Source organism: Diachasmimorpha longicaudata, chromosome 3 (assembly GCF_034640455.1).
Source record: "Diachasmimorpha longicaudata isolate KC_UGA_2023 chromosome 3, iyDiaLong2, whole genome shotgun sequence".
In the NCBI taxonomy this organism is placed as follows: Eukaryota; Metazoa; Arthropoda; class Insecta; order Hymenoptera; family Braconidae; genus Diachasmimorpha; species Diachasmimorpha longicaudata.
Genome location: NC_087227.1, coordinates 12,289,049 through 12,313,552, shown reverse-complemented (window position 1 = coordinate 12,313,552; position 24,504 = coordinate 12,289,049). Strand labels below are relative to the sequence as shown.

Here is a 24,504-nt window from a genome sequence, read left to right as displayed (position 1 = left end):
GATTATAAAAATGAAAATTGATCAATACAATTCAAATAAAAAGGCACTAACACCCGGAAGTAGGCTAGATATACTACCAAGGTCAAGATAAGCCCAGAAAAGTGGAGCACGTGAGAAAACATATCTCCATTTCATTTTCATATGAAAATTATTTTGTTAAAATGAAAAAAAAATTACTAAATGATTAAAACTATTAAAAGAATTTACACACACTAACCCTCCCATTCTAATCCTAAGTGGATGGATTCCAACATACGCATGCGTATAGGCCCGAAGTACAGTTCACCTCGTATCGGCCGGCAGAGTAGCTTTTGCACGCAGGTAACATCCAAAGTGAGTAAATCGCATATTGCAGAGATCAATAAAAGTTAATCAAAAGTGAGTAAAATTATTGTAATGGAGATTATTCTCCAGGAGTTGAGGAATTGTTTAGAATTAGGAGAGATGAAGATAATATCGATGAGCGTTGTTTAGAGAACCGGTTAATGTTCTCTGAGGGATCTTGATGTCGTTAGCATACTCACATTCACAACTTCGTAGACAAACCCATAAACGTGGTCTCCCCGGACTTCAGGAAAAAAATTCATATTTTTTTTCAGCTTGTCTTTATTCATCGAAACCTGAAGCATCTTCATTCACAAATCAAACGCATGTCTCGTACACCCATAGTCCAGTTCTATGACTTATGTAATAACGGCCGCAAGTCAATAGCGCTTTACTGATGCGGCGCCTTCGTGACGGAATGAAAATTCACAAGGTTTTCGTGAAGTAATTTCGCGGTTGCATTATGAAGGCTTATTCGTAATCAAACTATAATAATGGTTTTTCAAGCAGAGTTTTGGAATTCAGTTCTTCGGGATATAATTTAATTTTTTAATTTTAAATTGATCTCAACGTCCCGGATCTAAAACTAGGTCAGAGAAATGGAAATTTATAAGAAGTGTACAACTGTTTATACTCATTTAGTCAGCTGCTAGATGTGTAGATAATTGAGGGAATTGAGTTAATATTGGAAATCGTCTAATGGAGAAATTTACTTATCAACTATTCTTTGTCAATTTAAATTAATATAAACTCGTTGATTTATATTCCAAAGTTGAGTGGTACGATTTGAATCACTAAGGGCATAATTTAAACTATGAAAAAATTGCACTCAAATTAGTGAGAAAAAATTTAATTTTAATATATTTTCAACAATGTACAATGAACAATTTCGCCTGTTTTATTACCCATTTTTAGACTCTTGCAATGAATATGTACGTATACACTTTTGTAGAAAATGGCTCCCCCCACATATGGTGATTTGGGAAAGAACGCCCGTGATGTATTTAGCAAAGGCTATCACTTTGGTCTTCTAAAGCTCGACGTCAGCACCAAAACCGACTCTGGTGTTGAATTCTCAAGTGGTGGATTCTCCAATCAAGACACTGGTGTAGTTGTAGGAAACTTGGAGACTAAGTACAAGATCAAAGAATATGGGCTCACGTTTTCCGAGAAGTGGAACACAGATAATCTTCTCGGAACAGACATCACCATTGCTGACAAGTTACTCCAGGGTCTCAGCATTGGATATAGCTGTACATTCTCTCCTCAGACTGGGTAAAATTAGTTGTTTGAGATATTAGTTTTCCAGCTCTTATACTTTCCAGTTTCTCATTTTAATACATTAATGCAAGACATTCTTCAAGTCTGATCGTCAAATCAAATGTCTGTATTATTCAAGTTGAATATTCTCATTAAAAATTAATGACAGGTTATTTGTTTTGTATGCTAAAGGAATATAGGTTTCAGCGACGAAAATTTAATTCATTTTAAAGTCTCTTGATCAATTTAACAATATAAAGGACATAATATTTCATAATTGAGGTTTGTGGTATTGCAGAAGTAAGACTGGTAAATTGAAGACAACATATAAACATGAAAATGTATCAGCGACAGCCGACTTCGATCTTAGTCTCAATAGTGGACCGTTGATTCAAACAACTGCGGTCGTTGGATATCAAGGTACTTACATTCCTCTCACTCTCATAATTTTCATGTCGATTGGCTTGACCAGCAAAAATATAAAACAAATGATTACTGTTTCTCTTCAGGGTGGCTAGCCGGTTATCAAACATCCTTTGATTCTCAGAGGAGCAAAATAACTAAGAACAACTTCGCCCTTGGCTTCACAACCAAGGACTTCGGTGTTCACGCCTCAGTGTATGTTCATCTGATCCCCATTAATTCCTTTCTTCATAATTTATTTCAAATATTGAATGCATGTGGGAATTTTTAGAGATAATGGGCGTGAGTTCAATGGCTCGATCTACCATCTGGTAAAACCTGGCTTAGAGGGAGCTGTCAATATCGCATGGAACTCTGGAAATAATGCAACACAATTTGGTCTTGGTGCCAAGTACAATCTCGACAATGCTGCCTCAGTCAGGGCCAAGGTCAACTCTCAGCTGCAGATTGGATTAGGGTATCAGCAAAAGTTGCGCGATGGTAAGCTAAAAATCATTGTTACTTTTTATTATTTTCTCCCTAATTTCAGTACAAAGTCTCTATGATTGGATTAAACGGAAAAATATCTATATTCTGGCTTGGGGTGCAAATGAAGCTTCTATAATACCAGACATTCACACAAAAAGTACATCTATTTTTATCAGTCATGCACTCATCTAAATTAAGAATGTTAAGGCCTGACAATAAAGTTGGGGTAAAGCAAAATAGAATGTCCTAATTCCTACAGCCAGTGCTAAAAGTTTTTAACTCCATTACAATAATTTCAAGGGACGATTTTATGAAATAATTGTGACAGTATTTGCGAATTGTAATGTAAAATTATTTGAAAAATCATTTGAATATTTATACTTATACTTAAAATTGAAGCACTTTTTTCGTGATTTTCTGTTGTTCGGAAAATATCATAAAATCTTCTTTTCTTCATTTTAAAATGTTGAAATTGAAGAAGTTGCTGACTCATATATATTCCAAGGGCATTCATGTAGTCAAAAAGTTTTGACATGTTTTTTAAAAATTATTTCAGGAGTTACTCTCAGTCTCTCAACGAACATCGACGGCAAGAATTTTGGCTCCGGTGGCCACAAAATTGGTGTTGCTCTCGATCTGGAAGCCTAAGAGGCTGATGTAAAACTACAATAAAACCATCGTTAACAATTATAAATTAAAAATATCAGTGAATTCTGTCTCACTCGAGTTAAAATATCATAACTCTGATATCGCTGATGAATAAATTGAATAAATATGAAAGCAATCTTGACAACACGTTTAAAATCTGCGCACCTAAGTTTCGAGATGAACCTATAAACGTATTAGATAAAATTATAGCCGATTTTCACGGAACTCTCGCAAGATCACCTTGTGAAGCATCAACACTAAATGCTGAGGATAAATAAAGTAATTAGATGGCTGAATGGTGGCTTTAAATCGACGATAAACGTTTTATTCAAATAAATATGATCATTAAATATCCTTAATTTTTCATTCCGATCAAGCAGTTTCCTCGTTTATAATTTAGACTTCAACCGTTGAGAAATTACTACTATCAATATAATGAAAAGTCTAATGATTATCCCTTGTTGAATTTGTATTCGTGTAGATACGCTTTACTACATTTATTTCATTGAAGACAAGTCAATTTCATTTTGTAATAAAATATCTTGATGAATATTAAAAAAAAAAGAAGTAGCTAATAAAGTAAAAAAAAACGCATAAGATTACGGTTTCAACTGAATGTTTCATTTATTTACATAAAAAAAAAAGAATACATGGGTTTTGTGGTATTAATAGTATTTTTTCTCCTTTGGGTTGTAAAATTAAGGACCCCTGCCGACCTAGAGAATTATCTACCGAGCCAAAATTAATGAGCACGTGAGTAGGGGTCCTTTATTTTACATCCCGTCATTACAATTTCATTGTTCCGTACGGCGGAGGAGAAAGGTTACACTTTTCTCTCGTGAAATACGAGAGAAATATCTCTTTGCGCCACGCTGGAGGGACAAAGATTTCAATTTTTAATTCAAGATGAAACAAAATTTGAGAAAAGTTATAAATTGTTATAACTTGCTTAATTTATAAATCAGTAATGCAAGAAATAGTTGAAAATTTTGAGATAAGTAAGTCGATTTGTTAAATATTTTCTGCATCACTTTAACTTGCGTTAATGGACCATTTGATTCCCCATTGCTTTCGTTATCCAATCAGGCTGAGTTTGAGCAATTTTTTCAATAATTTGGTTGACTTGATAACAAAGCGATTGTATTTGCTTGTCCCAGGTGGGTAGAATCTCACGAGCTGTAATAATACATTACAATAATTTTTAATAGTAATTTCTTATTGCAATAATAATTCTAATAATAATAACAATAATCATCTTCATCATCATCATCATATACATAATAATATAATCCATCACTCACTTTCAAAATGAACGATGGAATCAATCTGATCGATATAGCCATTCATTCGACCCTCTGTGATCATCTGACTGGCAATCTTCTCGGCCTTCATGGGAGGAATCTCCAGGAGTGCTCCCAATTCCTCAAAAGTTATATTATTATATAATTTACTGGCTGAGAGGAGATTATGCTCTATTACTGCTCGATCAAGAATGGTGGAGCCCAATCCATCAGTAGTGCAGGCTTTTTGATGGGGCTGCAATAATGCCTCAAACTCCTGAAGCTCTGAACGACGAATTATACGATCTAGATACATCTTCTCCAGGATTGCATAAGCTGGGAGTTGTTGACAACGCTCGTCCTTGAAGAGGGTAGCCAACATTCTACTTCTTTGCTGGCCTGTTATAGGTAATTAGAGAATCCCAAAGCTAAACAATTGTCATATACAAATATGTTTTCTAATTTTATTAATTCATGAACTGGACTGATAACATTAACCCGTTGGCAATTATTATTTGTTTTCTCATATTTACCAGCTGATGCAAGAATTGTACAGATCAAAGCATTTCTCAAAGCGGTCATGCGTTCATCTTCATGAATAATTGATCTGTATGATAATTCATTGTATCTCTGGGCAGCCTCAATGAATTTTCTCCTGTAATCCAATACCCTGGCGTAACAAACTTTGTAGTAAATCTGGAGCTGTTCGTTTTTGGACTCTGCTTGAAGCAACGAGGCTCTGTTGATGAAGGCCTCGGCCTGTACAGGATCATCATCTTCGAGGTAGAGTCTGGCAATCTTAAGATAAGTCTCAAGCTTATAATCAACTGTGTATTGCTTCTGGCCAGTTTCCAAGGGAATACCCACAAGAACCTTTGCAGCTTCTCTCCAAGTCTGGTTTCTCTCGTAAATGTCTGCCAGATGCTGCCTGATACTGGCAACTTGTTCCTCGAAAGAAATAACTCTGGGTTGTACCTAAATTAAAAAATAATTTTTCAGCTAAATAATACAGATGAATTTATTTAATTCCTTTCGATTATGAGAGAAAAGAATGATTTTTTTTTTAATTCAGAAACTCCATGATAAATCAGGACCAACTCATTAATGTTGCATCCGGTGATTAGTGTTCTCAACTTCTTACCTTATCTAATGTATTATGGGAAACAGCTTTTGATATTTCATCTGGAAGATGTAAGAGTCGATTGCTAACGTCTGTCAGGACCTGCCTCGATATTACAAGACTCACATTTTCGTTGACAACTGACAAGACAAGATTAATTTCAGGTTATGGTATTTGTAAATTTAGTATTTGATTTGGCGTGGTCAGGACAAATTAAATAACATAAATTTCCCCGTTTACTTACTAGCTTCGATGAAGATTTTCAGTGTATCAACAAGCTCATGCCCAGAGGATGAAAGAATCACATCAAGCATAGCTCGGTACCTGCAGTAATCAGGAAAAATTACTAAATAAAAATTTAATTTGTCAAGATAAATCAGATTTTCACTAACTTGTCAGCTTGTTCCTTGTGGGAACCGCCACAATGTGCCAAACTCGATAGTTGTTCACGAACCCAACCGACAGTCACCATCTTTAAATGATTGTCTACAACCTTTTTGTTTTTACACCCCTCTCTCCTTCTTCTGCTCTTCACCACAACAAAAATCATTTATTCAATGATTAAATGCCAAAAACTCTGATTATTATGTACTTGAAAAATTAATAGAAATCGCACTTACTGATTGAAGAGAATTTGCAAATGGTATTACTCCAAAATTCTCATGAAGAATGGTCAATAATAATTACTATATCTATGTGAATTTCGTTTTCATTTCCGAACAATAAAATTGGACCGTGAAAAATAAAAATGAAGAGTAGATGGAGCTATAGTCGCTTCTACATAAAAATAATTCTTGTTCTCCAACCAATAAAATTTTTTATTGGAAATTATCTTCCGATGATTGCGAAAAATTTTTTTAGAATAAATTATCATTAATTCATTGTTAGATGACACTGTAATCATTGTAATAACTAAAATTAATTTCTGAATAAATTAAGCTACTCAATGGAACACCAAGTATTTTGGAATATTTCCCATTGCTCCTGTAAGAGGGCAGTAATAGACTGACGTGTTTTTAGCCGCGGAGAGAATAAAAATATGGCAAAAATAAAAAATTTATCAAATGTCCGTGATTTCTTTTCTATAACTCTCTCGTAATCCACTTTTTGTCGACAAAAAGAGGAAATTTTTTGTGTAAGAATAGGTGGAAGGTGCTCTTGAATTTGATTCGGGGTGTTTCTATTATATTTTTTAGCTGTTTATACACCAGTGGCGCGCAGTGCACAGTGGGACAGCAATGGTGGGCGCGTGATTTTGAACAAATTCGAGGTTTCGGGAGACTGCAAGAAGGTATGTTCGATGTATTTATTACTCGATAAAAAACAAGTGAATTTGTTTATGCTGACACTTTAAAATTATTGATCGTGACTTCTTCTAGTGAAGGAGATTGAGAAGGTGGAATTAAATCTGACGCCCCCCTCCCTCCACACTTTGTGGCACGTACAAAGCGGAGAATGTTAGGTTAACTCTTTGGTCTGTCGATTTTTTTGTGGAAAAAGCAATGAATAATAATTGTCATAAATATATCACTTGATTTGAAGTTTTTGGTTATGATCGTATAACTTTTAAAAGATTTACAGTAGCAGAGAGCAATGATATTGCTTATCCAATTTTGGTTTACGGAAAATGGCGCGTTCGAGCAATAAATGGCGCTAATGTCCCACATCGTGGATTCTACTCTCTGAATTTCCCCCTATTCCGAGAGTTTTTGTGGTTTTAGCAAAGGTTTTCAAGGATTGGAGTTTAATTTGGGTTGGAAGCGTAATTTTTAATATTTGGGGGTGAGTTTTTTGGGACTTTGGGGGAATTAGACTTTTCAATATTTGAATTTTTGAATTTTTAAATTCAGGCCCAATGAATGACTCTATTTATATTCCGAGGTTTTTTAATATCGACAGAATGATGTTTTATTTATAAGAGAATTTAAACTTTTTTTATTCAGCGATTTTTCGACGACAGGATATCAATTAAAAAAATTCAGGACTATTGACTCATATTAGACGAGGTTAATATTTTCTAAACATTTCCATTATCTTTTTTCCATTTTGGAAAATAGAAAAGTACATTATTTTAATACACCAATTTCTCACGATATATCATCCGAAAAAAAATCAAAATTATAATTTACAGAAATTGAATTAACGCACAAAATTAAATTAAAATAAATATAGAAAATGTTAAAAGTGATCTGTCTTAAATTTTAGAAGCCAGTGAACGACAGCTAAAATGTCTTCGAATAAAGCGACAGCGCCTCGTGCCCTAGTAGAGCCAATAACATTAGCTGATAACGAACTATCAGCCCTAAACGTTGCAAACAGCTCTGACCACTATTCTACCTCGGAACTGGAGAGTTTCGTGAGCATCGAAGCTGATCTTGAATGCATGAATGAAGAAGTGATGACGACGGAGGAGATAATTATCGAGAGATCAGAGGACAATCAGGTGATTACACCAGACGTAGAGATGACGGATATTTCAGAACAAGTCCAAAGTGAGCAGATAATTTACACAGCAGCGACTCAGACGAGCCAGAACTTGGTGTTCCAGACTAAACCTACCCTACAGAGAGTTCCCATATCAGCTGTTCAGGTGAAGGCCAATGCAGCCCAGCCTTCGCAGAGCCAATCAATAATGATAGTATCTCCAGCTGGGGGTTCAGGCACGAGTCAAATACTGAAAATTTCTCATCCAGCAACAGCCTCTCGAGGGCAGATACAGAGCTTAGCACAATCAATCATTACTGCAAAATCGGCTGATGGAAATATTGTTCATTTGAGATCAGCACAGACGGGGAAGCCTCTTGTTGCAACAAGTCAAGCAGCCAATATTACAGTAAGTAATATTCAAGGGACCAAAAATTCCCAGATGACTGCCAAAAGACCGACCCAGGTGATGCATCAGAACAGAAATGTCATTACGAAGATGTTTCTCTCTGGAAATCAGTCTCAACCTGGGCAGGAGGTTATCCTGACCCAGAGTCAGGAAGCATCCCAGCCCCAGACCATCAAGTTCCTGACGACCTCCAATACTCAGGGTTTGAACAATGCAGCCAAAACAATCACGTTTGCTCAGGCCCAGCAAATGGGTCTCATTACAGGAGCAAACAAGGTGCAACAAATACTTCCCTCGACTACTCAGAAGCAGCAGGGAATTATTCTCAATAAATCAGGTTTGGTAGTTCAAACGTCCACTTCACAACCACCGAAATTGACCCTCATACCTACAACTTCAGTTAAATCGCCTGCTAAGATTCTTCCTGCACCTACAGTTACCACTCAGGTACGGCAGACAACGATTCCCAATTCTCAAGTGACATTCACAAATACAAGCAAAAATACAGTCCAGACAAGTCCTCAGAAGGTCATCATCAGACAAGTAAAATATAATCCAATTATCACTATTTTTTTAGATGAGGTAAAATGGATACTTTTTAAAATAATTCGAGATTTATCATTTTGTCATTCCTCTACATTTTACCATTTTACCTCAATTTTCCCTAATGAAAAAAAAACACTCTTTCACTTATTATTGGTGTTATATTAGAGTGCATTGAAACCTGGAACTGTTCTGGGAGGTGGTCAAGTGATAAGAATACCAGGCCATCCAATACAAATGCCAGGAAGACAAGTGCAGTATGTGAGATTGGTCAGTACAGCTTCTTCACCGACTACCAATGTCATGACTGTGGGAAAACCCAAGCCCCAGACAATTCAGGCGATGGGGGTGACGCAGAAGATCGGAGGACAGCAGCAGATAGTCAAGGTCGTTCCTTTAAATACTACGACAAATCAGCCGTTAAGAACCGTTGTCCCAAAAACAACTGTGTCAGCGGGAAATCAAAGACTTTTGATACCAGCACCAACGACTACGGGTGGCCCAACAAAGAATGCTGTGGCCATTCCGGCATCAGCATTGAGCCAACTGGCATCTGGACAGGCTGTTATTTCCACTAATTCAAATGTTAGTAATATTGTCGTTCTGCCGGCTCAATATATTCAACAGGTAATTACAAATTAATACATTCTTAAAATTAATTGATCAATTACATAAGTTTTTCATATTCATATTTTTAAAGAGATTGAAAATAGCTGAATAATTCTTTCAATTCCTCTATTATAAAAGTTCTTCTATTAATTTCTAAATTACTTAAATGTTCGAAATTTTAAACAACTTGTTTTATCATATTTCCAATTTTAATTACTTTATTCTCAATTTTATTGCAGCAAAGTGAAGAACCAAAAGCGAAATCCACTCCTTCAACCCCAACTCTCCTTAGTACTGCTCAAAGTACTAGTGGAAATTTATCAAATTCATCTGCAGATCCATCAACACCAAAAGCTTCACAAAAAAGTATTGCAACCACTGAAGCTAATGGGATTCGCCCCCGAAAACCATGCAACTGTACAAAGTCTCAATGTCTTAAACTGTAAGCTCAAAACTATATTTTTAATGCTCTATTTTTTTGAAACTTTTGCTCACTTGTTTCATCAATCGGCAAAGGGGGGCGGGAGCAGGTGCGAGAGAAAGAGAGAGAGAGAAGCAAACGGCATAATTAGAGAGGGAAGAGGAGAGGTCCGCACTCGAAACAAATGAAAGTTGATCATCTTCTAGAGCGTTTCTTTCCATAAAAGAACAATCATGTTTCTTTTCAGATACTGCGATTGCTTTGCTAATGGTGAATTCTGTCATATGTGTAACTGCAATAATTGTTCTAATAATCTGGGGAATGAAGAGGAAAGACAGAGGGCCATTAAGACATGTCTGGAACGCAATCCCAATGCCTTTCGTCCGAAAATTGGAAAGGGAAGAGAGACTGGGGATGATATACGAAGACACAACAAGGGCTGCAACTGCAAGCGCAGTGGCTGTTTAAAAAATTACTGCGAGTGTTATGAGGTCAGTATTCAATTGAGATATCTCGTGAATAATTTTCATTTTCTTGTCAAGTTTAACTCATTATTATGGTTGACATGTTTAGGCTAAGATACCTTGTTCAGCAAACTGTAAATGCATAGGCTGTAGGAATGTCGAGGAGCCGTCTATTGAGAAAAAATCACTGAAGGATCTTGTTGATGCTGCTGAAGTTACAACGACTCATTTAATGTTGAATAAATCGAAAACCCAACAATTTTCCGCTATGACATTCCGACCTCCTGCTACCTCTAACACAGGACCAAGGTAATTACAATCACTTCTTTAATGTGTTTCAAAGAATAACGTTACTCTCTCCTCTCCTTCTTCCAGACAACCATTCAATTTCTTAACCGATAAAGTCGTTGAGATGACTTGTCAGTGTTTAATGGCCCAGGCTGAAGATGCTGAACGATCTATGCTGGATGAAGACACCTCACAGAGACTGATAATCGAGGAGTTTGGACGCTGCCTCAAGGAAATAATCGAGTCTGCCTACGAAGCTGAAACCACTACCTAGTAGAGTATTTATTCCAGAGATGTGAAGAGCACTGAATCTTTGATTGTATAAAATAATTATTTGCCTGAATATAAGAAAGTGGAGCAAAAATTCAGACAGCAGTTATGTCTTTTAGGGTGTACCTTCAGTTTAAATGAGCATAATCAGAGAATTGATTATTATATTAGTGGGCATCTGTTTACACATGAGTAAGAAGATAAAATTAATTGTGTCGAAGTCACAGTTATTTGACACATATATATATATATAAATTAATAGTTCCATTGAGCTGAATACGTGATTGAAAAAAAATCCTGGAATATAACACGTATTTTTTATGATAATATTTTAATAATTATTAATAAAAGATCGACTATTGATTTATCATGCTAAGAGAACATAAATATCAGAGTACAATACCAATTATTTCAATTCTTAATCAGAATAATAATAATTGTGAATATAAAAAGGTGTAAATGACAAATGTACATCATTAATTCTTTTCTGAGGGTTCTCATTAACAGTGTTCAATAAATTCCAACTCTTATTGTTTTCCACATCTTTATTTCATCCACGAATTTATTACTGCTTTATTTATAATTACAATTTTCTCATCAAAACGTCACAACTTTCTGTTTCTCTTCCTTTTTCTCCTGGACTCTTCTTTCGCCCACTAAATCTTCTACCGCATTATCTAAAATACTTGCAACAGTGAGGGTACTTTCCTCTTTATCCTGCATAAGATCTGGGCAATTTTTTTTTAAATGAGTGACATCGCCACAAATTTTACACGAACCTCCCTGAGGATAGAGGCCCTTGGGATTATCTGGACACTGTTTAGCAATATGTCCCTGTTCTCTGCAGATAAAACATTTTGCAAATCCAAACTCCTCTTTCTTCGTAACTCTGCATTCGAAATGGGTATGTTCTGTGGATCCGCACTTGAAACATATCCCTATGGCTGCTTCCTCTTTTCCGAGATCAGGACAATCGGAAAGATTATGGCCAGCTTTCCTGCAGTGAAAGCAAACATTTTTCTTGATCCTCGATAACGCTTTCTCTGCTTTTCTCCTTTCCAACTTCATAGCAGCATTGATTTCCGCCTTCGGAATTCCCTTCATAACCATTTCCCTTCTCAACTCCATCAGCCTTTCTGCGTCCTCTTTCTTCACTGGGAAACCGTCGTACATAACTATTTCGATTTCCAGTCCATTTATTATTATTTTTGTTGGGCCTGAGGTGGGCTTTCTCCTCTTATGTTCCTTGTCGTCTCGAATCTTTGGTAGTTTTTGCTTCTTGACGACTTTCTGTTTGTCTAATTTTTTCCGAGATTTGATAAAGTCAGCTCTCATTGAACTACTTTGACCTTCAGTTTTCTTTTGCAATTCATTTTGCTGTCTGTCACTGTCTTCTAGGAATTTGTTATTCTCTTCAGGGGAGTTGATGGCCATTGTCGTGTTCCCCAATTTTATTTCATTACTCCATTCGTTCGACTCTGTGTTGAAAACACATGAGGCACTCTTGTCTTCATTTTTAACAACAAGGACAGATGATTGCTCTTCTGATTTGGTGAGTTTGTTCTTTCTATTCCGTTTCTGACGTTTGCTGAGCTTAACAGGAAGCGCTTGCAAGGTCCCCTCTTCTCTGGGAGTTAAATTAACATTCTTGGGGGGTGCCTGGCAATTATCAAAATGATAGTCAGCAGAGGATATCTGAGAGCTACCTTTTTCCAAATTTGGTCTCATTTCGGATTTTTTCAAGGTTATTAATATGTTTTCTTCATTTATTTTTTGTTTTTTCGTCTGGTGAGCATTAATTTTACTCTTGATTTTTGAAGAATTTTGTGGATTTAATGTAAATATTGTGTTTTGGTCCGTTGATTCTTTCCAGGGGAAGGAATGTTGTTCACGTACATCAAAGTTATCAGTAGGATCTTGGGGAGTGTATTCTGTTATTGACTTTCTTTTCTTTGATTTTTTTGAAGATGAAACATTATTTTCCGAGTGGACTTGTGTTTGTCCATGTTTAAGGTGTTCTAGATTCAATTCCAATGGCCGGTTCGAGATATTTTTGCTTGTAAAGTTTCCATGAGAGTCTTTAGATTGATTACTGATCAACGATTTCACTTTTTTTTCTGGAAACTCTGCCCAATCGTGAACAACAGCACCTCCATTACAGTAAAAAGGCTCTTCTTGTTCTTTCAAAAGTTCTTTTGCAGATTTGGTCCTCTGAGATGGGGAGGATTGTTGAAAAGCCATTGAACACTCCAATTGTTGCTTCATCATATGCCAGGGGGTCGGCTCATCTGGTAATCGTTCGTTGGAGGCTTTGGAACCCTTGGCTCGTGCAAATCGCGTCATTATCTGGATTTATTGCGGGAGAATACGGTTAAGGGTAGGAAATTACTGTGAGCAATTGATCAATACAATTTAGTAACTTACGGAATACTTGAAGAATAGATAAAGCTTTAATTAAACTGAGGAAAAACATATACCACTGGTTCACGTTCTTAACTGCACATGGCCATAATCAAACATAACCTATTGATCTATTTCCAACTACTATGATACCTTCTGACGCCCTCTGGTCGCGCACATTTGTATAGAGATTATAATTATAATGTTGGTATGCGGCAAGTACTGAGAACTGTCCCCCTCCTATCATCGGGATGAGCCGTTGTAAATAACACGCAATACTACATAGGCTAAGTTGTTGATGTGTTTTGAATTATTTGGAAAGAAATAAGAATAAAACAACATGGAAAATCCGCAGAGTTCATCCCGAATGAGGTATAAGTGAAAATTTATATAAGCAATGTATGTAAAATAAACCATATAATATTTGATAACCAAAATAATATGGAAAATCAGTTGTACGAGTTTAAACGGCCCGCGCTCACACAGTGCCCTCTGCACTGACTGTATACTAATCTCCTAACATTGTCGTCATATCCCGTTGCTCCGAGCAGAAAATTCGAACTATCTCATATATTTTTATTTACGACAAGTAATCTGTGTGATAAGCAATTATAAAATTACAAGCATTTACGCCTGGAATATAGTCGATTCTATTTACATAGTATTTGGATTCTTACTCCATTGTCGATTATTTTTAGTGACAACGAATTAACTACTCCATTTCTTCACTGAATTTGCAAACAAGGTAACCACTATTTGTATAAATTTGATAAGTTAGTCACTTTAAAATATGTGTTAACTTCATGTGTAAGACTGATTAAAAAAAAACGTGAAGAGCGCAATCAGTCTTGTTATAAATCACATTACTGGGTATATTTAAAATGACATGCGAAATAATGACAAACATTAATCAAATTAATAATTATTCATAATAGTCTTCATAGTAATTGAGTTCTCTTGACACTCGACGACCCATTGGTATATCATAAACAATATAGAAGAACGCATTCGCTATGTGGCCAACAGCTCTCCAACAGGCGTTTAGTGTGTATCTTAGCTCCTTGATAAACGGTAATTGAATTCTTGTTTGCGGGGGCTCGGATATCCTATGATCAGTACAAAAAGCCAGATTACTATATGCAATCCGATGAAATAGTGAAAAGACAATTGCACTTACCCATTCATCGTCATGTTTTCCTTCGTTTGATTGTTATACGTGTACATATAGCAGGATGGATAATCGCTAATTGTTGTGATTTTATGGAGTTTAGCCGCAGTGACAGACATTCTGTAATTCTTGTCAATAGTAGTTATGTCAGACAAATTCTCCTCCGAATAGATTACTTGACCTTCTAAAACTGTCAACGTTATATTGGAAAAATCATTGGTGAAGTAGTTTTCCATGCTCATGCTCGGATAGTCAGCTACAAAAAGAACGTCAGTGTAATTAGACCATGTGTAAACGTTCTGTATTATTTCATCCATTTTCTCTCTATATGTGTTATATTGAGTTAAGAGAGGCATTAGAAAACTGACAGGTTTCAATGGATGCCACTCAGCCTGCAACATATCAATATTGGGATCGAACATTCTCTGCTGAAATCTACTGTTTAGAGAACATCTGACGTCAATGTAAATACTCAGATTTGATGACAATTTTGACCACTCAGTTATGTCTTTGGCTCTTTTTGCTCCCCTCAGGACCTGTTGTTTTGTTTTCAATAATTGGGTTTTAATACACTGGGCGTATTGAATCACCATGTCTGGATGCTTTGACCACCTTTCATTTTGCACCCAGGCTTGAGGGTCAATAAAATAATCCTTGCTGTTCTCATTGTCATGGACTCTCACTACAACGAGAATTGTGTCCCAGTTGTGGATCATCATATCCCAAGAATAGCCGTACAGTCCTGATACCCAATTGTTATATCCTTTTGTTATGAAATGGGAATAAGGAAGGAAGACTTGAAGAATTATATGGAGAAGCAAGAAAAAAACAACAATCTTCTGTTTCTTTTTAAAAGTTTTCAGTTTTACTCTGTCTTTTGGTAAAATGGATTTTGGCATCCAAGTACTGATGGCATTTTTGTCATTTTTACTCCTGTTTTTAGTGTCTGAGTCGTCCATTTCTTCTTTTTTGGAGGTAGAGCATGTAATCAGTTGATTTTTTTCCCTTACTGCAGAACTTCTTAAGGCTATTAATGAGGAAATTATCCTCCTTGGCCAGCTGACATGACAGAATAGTCCCATTGTTGCTAGACACACATAGGGAAACATTCCGATGCTGAAAAGCCTTGAATTCATCAAATGAAATGCTGCACAGAAGATCATACCAGGAATTCTCGTCTTTTCAAAGAGCAGCCAGAAGCCAATTGTTAAATCGAAGATGAAAGCAAACCAGTGGATAATCAAGAAATCGATCTGTGCAGTTGTCAAGAAGAGCTTGAAAATATTAAAGATCCAGTGCTCTGACAAATTCATCATAGAGTAGCCTTCCAACCACTCTCTGCTAGATTTCTTCAATCCAGCTAAGAAATATAGTAGAAAAAATTGACACTTTAGAATGAAGTAGTTCCACAAGGGCACACTCGCTTGGTTCTTGGGTTGTAGACTCGAGTCTAATGCACAGTAACGATTGGCGCCTGTTCCCCAGAATAGTGTTGAGACAAGGCCATAGAGATACGAGTGATTGTTCCAGAAGCTCTTGTCAAGAATAAAAATGTACCAGTAGGGTATGACAAAACTGGCACAGGAGAGTTTAAAGAAAAATCCGAGCATTATTCCGAAAGCTCCCAACAACATCAAAGTATAAAGGGCAATCATGTGGGGTAATGAGGGCTGCTTCATGCCATGAATCAACGGAAAGTGACAGGCGTGGGCGCCTCTCCATTTTAATTCAATGTCTGATAATCCTCGTTCTTCTACTATCTCAATCACCATACACAAACCTGGAGCATTTAATTTTTCTTTGGATCTTATTTTGACAATATAGATTTAACAGAAAGACTATGATAGAATCACATTTAAGCTCATACAGTTTTTTTTCTTATTAATAATTTTATTGTTTACCAAGTAATTAGAATTTTTTCTGTTCTTTTTTAATACTTACCAAACAGTGCTCGAGCCACTCCGAGACTTGCTGCATCAGTTGGTCTGTAAAGAAATTCAACGAATCTTTCATAATTCGTTATCTCGTCCAATCCAAATCCCCAGAGGTCTTTCATTTTTTGGCTTATCCATTGTCTAGATGGAATCCTTGATTTCCCACATCTTTCGGGGTTTGATTCCTCTTTTTTGTTAGCCATTGAAGAGTCCACCCGAAATATTTTATCTCTATGGAGAAGTGTTAGAACTATCATAAATATTTTGGAAAAGTTCATAGATAATAGAAATTGAAAATTAAATTTTCTCATTTTTCTTATTTTAATTTGTATATGATTACAGATGTGACAGAAAGTCAAAGATTACTGAAATAGACTAATGTTAATTAACATTTATCTTTGGCTACCTATTGATTTAAATGACACCAAGTCATTTTTCAATAATCAGACTTACACGTATAATGTAATGAATAACTAAGGGTGAAAGTTTCATTGATTTTTTAAGAGTGAATGTTAAGGTAGTTCATTAACCATCAAAAACGATGCAACAGGTTATTTCCAGTTGGTTACCTCTTAAACAAATGAATCGACAGTAATATTTACCTGGTAGGTTATTCGAAAATTTCGTTGTTATCACGTTTGTCAACTGTTAATGTTAAGCCATTTCTTTAGATTTCTATAAATAAAAACTACCGCGAGGATGACAATTTGGCAGACGAGTTGATTATAGCGCGAGTCCGTGAGAGCAGTGAGAAAGCGCGGTAACTAAGAGTTCTGAAGAAAGTTAGGACAACTTATGGCTATCGAGTCACCCGGGCGATGTACGCCTGACTATTGACTCGCGCCAGCGCAATTTTATTGTATCATCGATACTTGATCTCTCATACGTGGCACATGAAGATGCTACTTGTAGTTTTTCGAGATGCTTTGGTTTTTATTTTAAAGATTATGTTCCAAAAAGAAGCGACTGAAGAAATAGTGAATGAAGATCAGGGGATCATGACGATGCATGAGGCATTATTGCATAGGTTTTGACTTCTTTTCAAGTTTTTACCAAATGCCAATTTTTATTCCGTAAATAATCGAAGACTTTCATGATTTGGATAATTTCACATGTTCATTTATTTTCTTTATTTTTTCACTGGGCTTTAAATGATTATCACGCGAAACCAACTGCAATAATTTATTTCATAAATGCTGTCGATCCCTTTTCTAAGGCTATTGCCATTCGATTAACACTCTCGTCAGTATTTCACCTTATAGCGCAAGATATTTTCGGGTAATAATAGGGACAGAGAGAAAAAATAAAATGGAGTTGATCAGACGTTGAAGCCTTTTTTTTTTTGCATTGCAGCTGGGGCGTGCCTTAATGAATGGCCATCATTTCGCTCCCTAATGAAAAAAAAAGAGAATGATGTCCCCAATGGCTGTTTTCAGAATAAACAATGGGTTGATTTATTTGAAAAACTCCCCTCAAATTGCCTCTGTGGACCACTTGTCAATGTGAACCCACGAAGAAGTCTGAAAATGCAAAGAATAACATTTTTTAATCGCATTCTTTTGCTATTATCAAGATATGTTCGTTTTAATTCATAGATGAAATGTAAATTTGAAATAATGACGGAAAATTCAAGTTTGAATCCAGAGTTCTTAGAATGTTCCTTATGAAATCAGAAAATTCTGGAAGGATTTTCCGAAATACGAAAGACTTTTGCGAGTTATTTACAATTTATTTTCAATCCTATCTTATTATTTTAGATTAGAATGATCTCTTTAACGTGATTACTTGTGCTGTCGATTTAACTTTACTCACGTGCCAAATTAGCGCTCAACAAATATAAAAAAAGAGTCTACATTTGACCCCTTCGAGTTGTCAATTTACTTTCATGCATATAAAGCTTGTTTACTCAAAGAAGAATCATGTCTCTACCCGAGTGCACCTGGAGTTGAATCGTCGCTATTTGCTCGGCTATTTATCACGTTTTATTATTTCCTATTGTTGATGACTCGTCTATTGTCAAATTTTCTCATCTTCGATGAAGGGGAAAATAATACACGACAGGCACAGCGTTTGCCGCGATGGTGCATTAACAAAACCATGTCCAAACGGATTTGCATATCATGTTTTAGTACAAGTCCTTGAATTAAAAGTATCTAATTACGTTTATTATTAATGGGTAATATGCGCAATATTTTTATACAATGAACATTATTTACCGGTAGTAGTTTTATCAATCTTATCGGTATAATATTGTTTTTTAATTTCAACATATTGAATTTTCAGGGGAATCTAAAACATTCTTCAAAACATAAAATATTATAAATTTCAATTTTAAAATTAAAATGGTCAATACTAATCGGTAAGGAGCAATAAATACATTCGCATAAACAAAATCATTTAATAACGAATATAAGCAGATGTCCAGAATTATAGATCGTAGATATATCAGAGAAGGATCTTATAAAAATAGAACAAAAAAAATGAAATTGACAGTGTGCACATACGGTGGATTTTCGGTATAATTTGTTGCATCAAGTAATATTTTCTATTACGTGCCTTGGCCTGGTTTGGCGCCCCCCCCCCCCTTTTAATGTAGGGTGATTTTCTTGCTACAGAGAGAGAGAGAGAGAAAGAGAGGGGGAGAGCGAGGTGTAACAATGGAACCCTTTATCGAGCCCTTACCCTCCCAGCCAACATCTATACATCATCATTCATGTTGGATGAAAAAAAAAAAGAAAACTCTTGGGGTATTTAAGGGGGGAGGGGGGTTCACCAGCATCCGCTTACAATTCGACATTAAAAAAACCATAAACATTTCGAGATGATAAATAATAGACATGAAAATAAACTGATGAGTTTATTCAATGGCATTGTCTTCGCCGTGGTATATTTTCCTTCGGTGATGTGATACTGTGATGTCATTAGATCTTTTAAACTAATCTTCGCCCAATTATAAGGATAAAAGGTGATAAAATAAATAATGATAGACAAAAATAAAAAAGGCGGAAGGGATCATTGTATCGAGTTTTTAATAATTACCATCGGGCATAATGTTAGAAATATTAGAATATTTCTACTCATCTATACTTGGAGAATATAGATTTAGTGTTTCAAATCCTTTTGGTAATTTTTAAAATGAAAGAGCAGCCCCTTCACTATGTCACAGCATGGATGAATGATTGTTAAATCATGGAGTAACCCGCAGAAAAGGGGTTGCATCAACTGGCATTGGAATAAAAAATGAGGCAGGGTGAGATGAGAGTTTGAAAATTAATCCTTGTAATCGTCGTGTAATCCTTAAAACCCCGTGACGAAGGTTCAGGGTTGGGGATGGACGATGAAATTCTTCATGGTGGTCGGTTGGAGATAACAATTGTTTTGAGGGTGAGGGGTACTTTAAGTATTTTACGTTTTGTACTTTGGATTATTGATTGTTTTCAGTGAGTAATGGGATACATCCTTTCTTTTCAGTATAATATTTATTCACTGAAGTTTTCTTTTCAATTTCATGACTTTTATTCTAGTAATAGAGAAAAAATTATACAACATATTTTTGAGTATTACAAAAATAAAAAAATCACCAATTGGGAATTTTTATTAATCCATGATGAAACTTTTTTAACGTGTCAATTCTATTAACATAATTCAGAATTCACTCTTCCAGAAATTTGATTTCCAAACGTTAATAACGGTGCGGTACTTTGGCGCAGCTGGTCTAGATTTTTTTTTGTCACTCTGTGATCAAATTCTTTTTTTTTTTCATGTGAAATGGGAAATTACCCCTTGACTGTTGTGAAAACATGAGAAAAAATGTTCGATTATCACACGTTGTTCTCTCCCACTCTCATTTAATCGTCTTGATACCCCAGCGACTAAGGATTAACTGAATTTGGGGAAAAAAACTCGATAAAGCCAGCTGTTCTTGATGCTTTCAGATCACTTCATGAATAATATGACGAAATTTTGCATCTCCATGAGCACAGGCCATTAGCATAAACTTGATGGACAAATTTTTGATGCGTGAAATCGTATATGGGACATAAAATTTATAACAGATCCCATTAGCAAATCGTTAGTACAACTAGGCGCACAGTTCGTTATTCAAAGAAACAAGATTACGAATTTTGTCCCATCTAGACTAACCGCCCTCTCCACTTCATTCACATTTTCACAATCCTATTGAGCAGGCGCGTTCGTCTGTGAAGATGGGCCTAGGTGTACAGCAGATATATGGTGAGGGGGTAGTCATTGAGGGGTGGCAGGTGATCGAGGGACTTGGTAAAAATCGTCCAATGTCCCTTGGGATAAGTTAAGGGGGAATGGGAGGGGGGGGGGTGATATTTTGAATATTTTGTTCCTGCAAAAGCCTGGCTTTTTCCCTTGAGATCGGCAGCTCTCTTCAAAGAGATGCTGCAGAAATTTTCAATTTCAATTTTTTTTCACTCAACTTTTTGAGCACGTAAAAAATTAATTAATCTCAAGTCCATCACTTTTGAATAGTTTATAGCAATCTGGGTATTTTAAGTGGAATTATACATAATATCTCAATTGATTGAAAACTTAAGCAGGGCATTTTCTTCTTGCTTCTATTAAATAACATATAATTCATTGCTATTAGATTAAAATCGACATTTATAATTGCTCCCTTTTTTATAACATTGGGGATTCGACATATTGTTTTTACAAAAGCCATAATTTTCCTCGGGGCGCTTTCCTATGAAATAGATTCTTCCGCACCCATTAAATAAGCATAGAAAAAAAACTAAAATTGCACTCGTTTATCCATCCATATCAAGAGCTCGGATAATGATAGGATTCCCCATGTAAAAGACCACAGAGGCGTACTTCTATTTTGTCGGTCAGTATTATTTTTATCTCAAAGCTGCAACTGTTTTACTTTGAATTCTAGATCGGTTCACTTAATCCTTAAGTGCCTGTATTCATGTCGAAGATGAGGCATCTGTAGTTGAATTTATTGTGCGCACGGTAACCGGCTGGAAGTACTTCAAACTAGAGCATTTCGACTTTATGTAGATGATTTTTACCATTGTACGAATGTATCGGGTATGAGTCATATTAAAACGAACTCATTTATTCGTCAATAGGAAATTGAAATTACGCTCTATTGGATTTCCTTTCATGTTATCTGTTATCATTGGTGGTACCTCAAAAATACTATCAGGCAAGATAACGATGGGTTGTAACAGTAGGCCAAAAGAACTACATAATGCGTCACATGTCCCTCGGGACAGTCAGAAGCTCGAGGACCAAAGAAATACACTGGCGACTGGTTGGGGTGTATCTAAAATAAGCTTGTGAATTGTCGATCGATACGCTTGATGACGCACCATGAGACTCGATCATAAATTGATAATTTCATGAACATTTAAATTGAACAGTAATGGGGGAAAAAACAGCCATTCCATTGAAGATGCTTCTGTCAGTACGAAGGCAACGGATATTGTATTTTATGGAAAACCAAAAAATCAGGAATTGAGCGAAAGGCCAAAGTATTTGAAAATTGTTTCGATTAAAAAAATTTTTGTCTGCTGGTTATTGCAGATAAATAAGACGATGGAATGATAGAAGCCAAGCGCTGGAATAATGGTAATGGTCGGATAACCAGGAACTAATACAAGAGATTGTGATCGTCGAGCTCATTGTTGCTCTCAACATGAAATCGGGGGTTGGGCATGGCGTTAACGTCAAAAAGTGTTATCCGCTTCGATTGACTCACCTGGCATGGTAACCATATCTGAAGGATCGAAAATGCGGCCTGATGAGTTATCCAATAGTTTTTAATTAACTTTATTATTTGGAAATGATGGACAAATTGAAGTTTTCATTTTTTGTTATATTTATCAGCTATATACTTTTTACGGCAATTTTTAATGGGGGTAATAGCATTGAAGACGCATAACCAGATAATTGAAATCCATGTATCCATGTACAATTTGGTGCATATTGCAAACCAACCAATTTATAAATATCCGTTTGGTCAATTGAATTACGTATGGAAAATTTGGAAAAAAAAGAAATATGAACATTCATTGTCATTCAAATTATCTTTTCTAAAGCGGTATTATTTTCTTACATCCGAAAAGCCCTGATGTTTAACTTTAAAAGTGGAGACAAAATAAATAGGGTATTTGGATATTTTTTAATTTCAGCAAAAATTTAAAGTGTACGTGCTTATTTTGCACTTGATATTTAAGCTTTTACTCAGTGAGTTAGACATATGTATATTCAAACTATCATATGAAGATTTGGTATGAATCTCATAATTGACTGCCCCTGAATTATCGCTCAGAGCTATTCACGTGGTGGATAAACAACAGTGGTTTTCATTGTGCTCATATAGCTGCAGGCTGACACATTCAAACATATCTCAGGAGGTATTAATGGAATAAATTGTGACAGATTGGGCCCCAACAGAGAGAACGAATTATTTCATGCAGAATTAGTAGAAAATTGATGCTGTTATTATAGATCGCACTATGAGATACATTAGGCTAAATTACTCAACGGTGGTGAGTATTTGGCACGTGTCAGGGTGTAAAGTACCCAGGTAGGAAATGCCAATGTCCACGAAACGGGCCAGGTCTGGCACGAGACTGGCTTGCCAGATCTGGGCCACCAAGCTTGGCCCGAGGCATGGCCAGACCGGCAAAGAGCATGGCTTGCCAGGCTTGGGTCACTAAGCTTGGCCCGTGGTATGGCCAGACTGGCAAAGAGCACGGTTTGCCGGGCTTGGGCAACCACGCTTGACCCGAGGTATGGCCAGACTGGTAAAGAGCATGGCTTGCCAGGCTTGGGTCACCAAGCTTGCCCCGAGACATGGCCAGGCAGACAAGGGGCATGGTTTGCCAGGCTTGGGTCCCATATGGAACAGCATTCCAAAAATTGAATTCTCATGGGGAATGTTCCTTCACTAAATTTTTCGTCCTTTGATTCTCCTTCTTCCGAAGGTACCATTATTTCTTCTGAACATACTATTTCAGGGGAAAATATGCGTGGATATCACCGTATACCACACATTCTATGACAACAGCCCGTAAGATGGCGTGTTGAGTAGTCTGATTGTGGCAGTAGACATGAGTGTCGTGTGCGGCAATTTATTATTTTAATATTACTCTTTTACTATTGTAATATGTCTCAGAGTTCATATTCACGGGTTAAAAAATACAGACATTTTCATCAACTGAAGAAAAAAGAATCTGTAAACGTAGAAGGCGCTAAAGAAAAAACTCCGGATTACAGTGAACGCAATAATGCCGATGAGGAAGAGGTTAGTTTGCCAACAGCCAATGAAATAACTATCCGTAGTGGATCTATTGTGGATCAAATTAGTGGAGATGTCGATGTTCGACATCTCGATGATAATGCTAGTGCTTGTGGTGATAGTTGGTCGGGTGGTGATGGTGATTGTGGCTCGTATAAGCATCTTAATGATTGCATCAGTGAATCCAATAGCAGCGTTGGAGACAGGGATGAACCAATTCTTGGGGGCTCAGGTTGTGATGGTGATTCAGATGACATTGACAATGATTTCAACAAAGTATTCACTGACAGCATTGGAGACAAGAATACACAAACTCTGGACAAATTGGAACCGCGGGGAATGGAGCAAAAAATTAATCAATGGGCAGTGAAATTCAGAAGAGCTACAACAGCAGAAGCAATCGATGAATTGTTAGCCATTTTAAGAAGTGAAGGTTACACATCAATACCCAAGACTACACGGCAGCGAAAAAAATGTGAAAAAAATGTGAATGTGTGTGTGTGTGTGTGTGGAAAATGTGATGTATCTTAGCATAATAAAGTATTTTCTATGTCATTTCCTCATAAGTTAGATCACGGGAATAAATATCCGTTGTTGGTTCAGGGATTAAATATTATGTCCAAAAGTTTAAAGGGAAAAATAATAAGTGGATTTTTAATTTTTAAGAAAAATTCTAATGAAAGTAATTTCAGCCATTGAGAGCTGTTTTCAGTATTTGGTGATTCAAGTCAAATAATATTTATAAGGTTGAAGTTTCACAATCGGACTG

The 24,504-nt window shown here is 36.2% G+C and overlaps 6 protein-coding genes across 12 annotated transcripts in view; 3 read left to right on the top strand and 3 right to left on the bottom strand.

The window, feature by feature from the left end:
- The first annotated feature begins 237 nt into the window (after nt 1-237).
- LOC135160664 (voltage-dependent anion-selective channel-like) lies at nt 238-3,734 on the top strand. 2 transcript variants are annotated; one of them, XM_064117452.1, is made up of 6 exons: nt 238-333; nt 1,277-1,599; nt 1,883-2,004; nt 2,094-2,202; nt 2,279-2,487; nt 3,032-3,734. In XM_064117452.1, the coding sequence occupies exons 1-6, from the start codon at nt 241-243 to the stop codon at nt 3,121-3,123; spliced, it is 948 nt and encodes a 315-aa protein (XP_063973522.1). In that variant the 5' UTR covers nt 238-240; the 3' UTR covers nt 3,124-3,734. The 2 variants fall into 2 exon arrangements, with proteins under 2 accessions (XP_063973522.1, XP_063973523.1); XM_064117453.1 differs by having other exon boundaries at nt 258-378.
- On the bottom strand, nt 3,723-6,299 carry LOC135160662 (COP9 signalosome complex subunit 4). Of its 2 annotated transcripts, none has more exons than XM_064117448.1 (7): nt 6,144-6,299; nt 5,916-6,047; nt 5,768-5,847; nt 5,545-5,663; nt 4,937-5,378; nt 4,425-4,802; nt 3,723-4,299 (listed from the first exon to the last, which is right to left on the bottom strand). In XM_064117448.1, exons 2-7 carry the CDS (start codon nt 5,993-5,995, stop codon nt 4,166-4,168), a joined length of 1,233 nt encoding a protein of 410 aa, XP_063973518.1. In that variant the 5' UTR covers nt 5,996-6,047; nt 6,144-6,299; the 3' UTR covers nt 3,723-4,165. The 2 variants fall into 2 exon arrangements, with proteins under 2 accessions (XP_063973518.1, XP_063973519.1); XM_064117449.1 differs by having other exon boundaries at nt 5,916-6,052; nt 6,144-6,293.
- Nucleotides 6,300-6,529: 230 nt separating this feature from the next.
- LOC135160654 (protein lin-54 homolog) lies at nt 6,530-11,491 on the top strand. Of its 5 annotated transcripts, none has more exons than XM_064117438.1 (9): nt 6,530-6,814; nt 6,903-6,997; nt 7,105-7,305; nt 7,729-8,899; nt 9,068-9,526; nt 9,748-9,950; nt 10,177-10,420; nt 10,503-10,702; nt 10,769-11,491. In XM_064117438.1, the coding sequence occupies exons 4-9, from the start codon at nt 7,751-7,753 to the stop codon at nt 10,953-10,955; spliced, it is 2,442 nt and encodes an 813-aa protein (XP_063973508.1). In that variant the 5' UTR covers nt 6,530-6,814; nt 6,903-6,997; nt 7,105-7,305; nt 7,729-7,750; the 3' UTR covers nt 10,956-11,491. The 5 variants fall into 5 exon arrangements, with proteins under 5 accessions (XP_063973508.1, XP_063973506.1, XP_063973507.1 ...); XM_064117436.1 differs by having other exon boundaries at nt 7,097-7,305; XM_064117437.1 differs by adding an exon at nt 7,467-7,529 and having other exon boundaries at nt 6,903-7,305.
- LOC135160659 (uncharacterized) lies at nt 11,479-13,535 on the bottom strand. Its single transcript, XM_064117443.1, has 2 exons — nt 13,376-13,535; nt 11,479-13,297 (listed from the first exon to the last, which is right to left on the bottom strand). Exon 2 carries the CDS (start codon nt 13,292-13,294, stop codon nt 11,549-11,551), a length of 1,746 nt encoding a protein of 581 aa, XP_063973513.1. The 5' UTR covers nt 13,295-13,297; nt 13,376-13,535; the 3' UTR covers nt 11,479-11,548.
- Nucleotides 13,536-13,951: 416 nt separating this feature from the next.
- LOC135160653 (cadherin-23) overlaps nt 13,952-24,504 on the top strand; it is a 35,164-nt gene continuing 24,611 nt past the window's right edge. Inside the window, exon 1 of the mRNA XM_064117428.1 lies at nt 13,952-14,096. The gene's annotated coding sequence lies outside the window, so the exon portion shown is untranslated. The remainder of the gene's footprint in view (nt 14,097-24,504) is intronic.
- LOC135160655 (vitamin K-dependent gamma-carboxylase) lies at nt 14,187-17,192 on the bottom strand. The gene is made up of 4 exons (XM_064117440.1): nt 17,056-17,192; nt 16,461-16,684; nt 14,529-16,299; nt 14,187-14,457 (listed from the first exon to the last, which is right to left on the bottom strand). Exons 2-4 carry the CDS (start codon nt 16,654-16,656, stop codon nt 14,274-14,276), a joined length of 2,151 nt encoding a protein of 716 aa, XP_063973510.1. The 5' UTR covers nt 16,657-16,684; nt 17,056-17,192; the 3' UTR covers nt 14,187-14,273.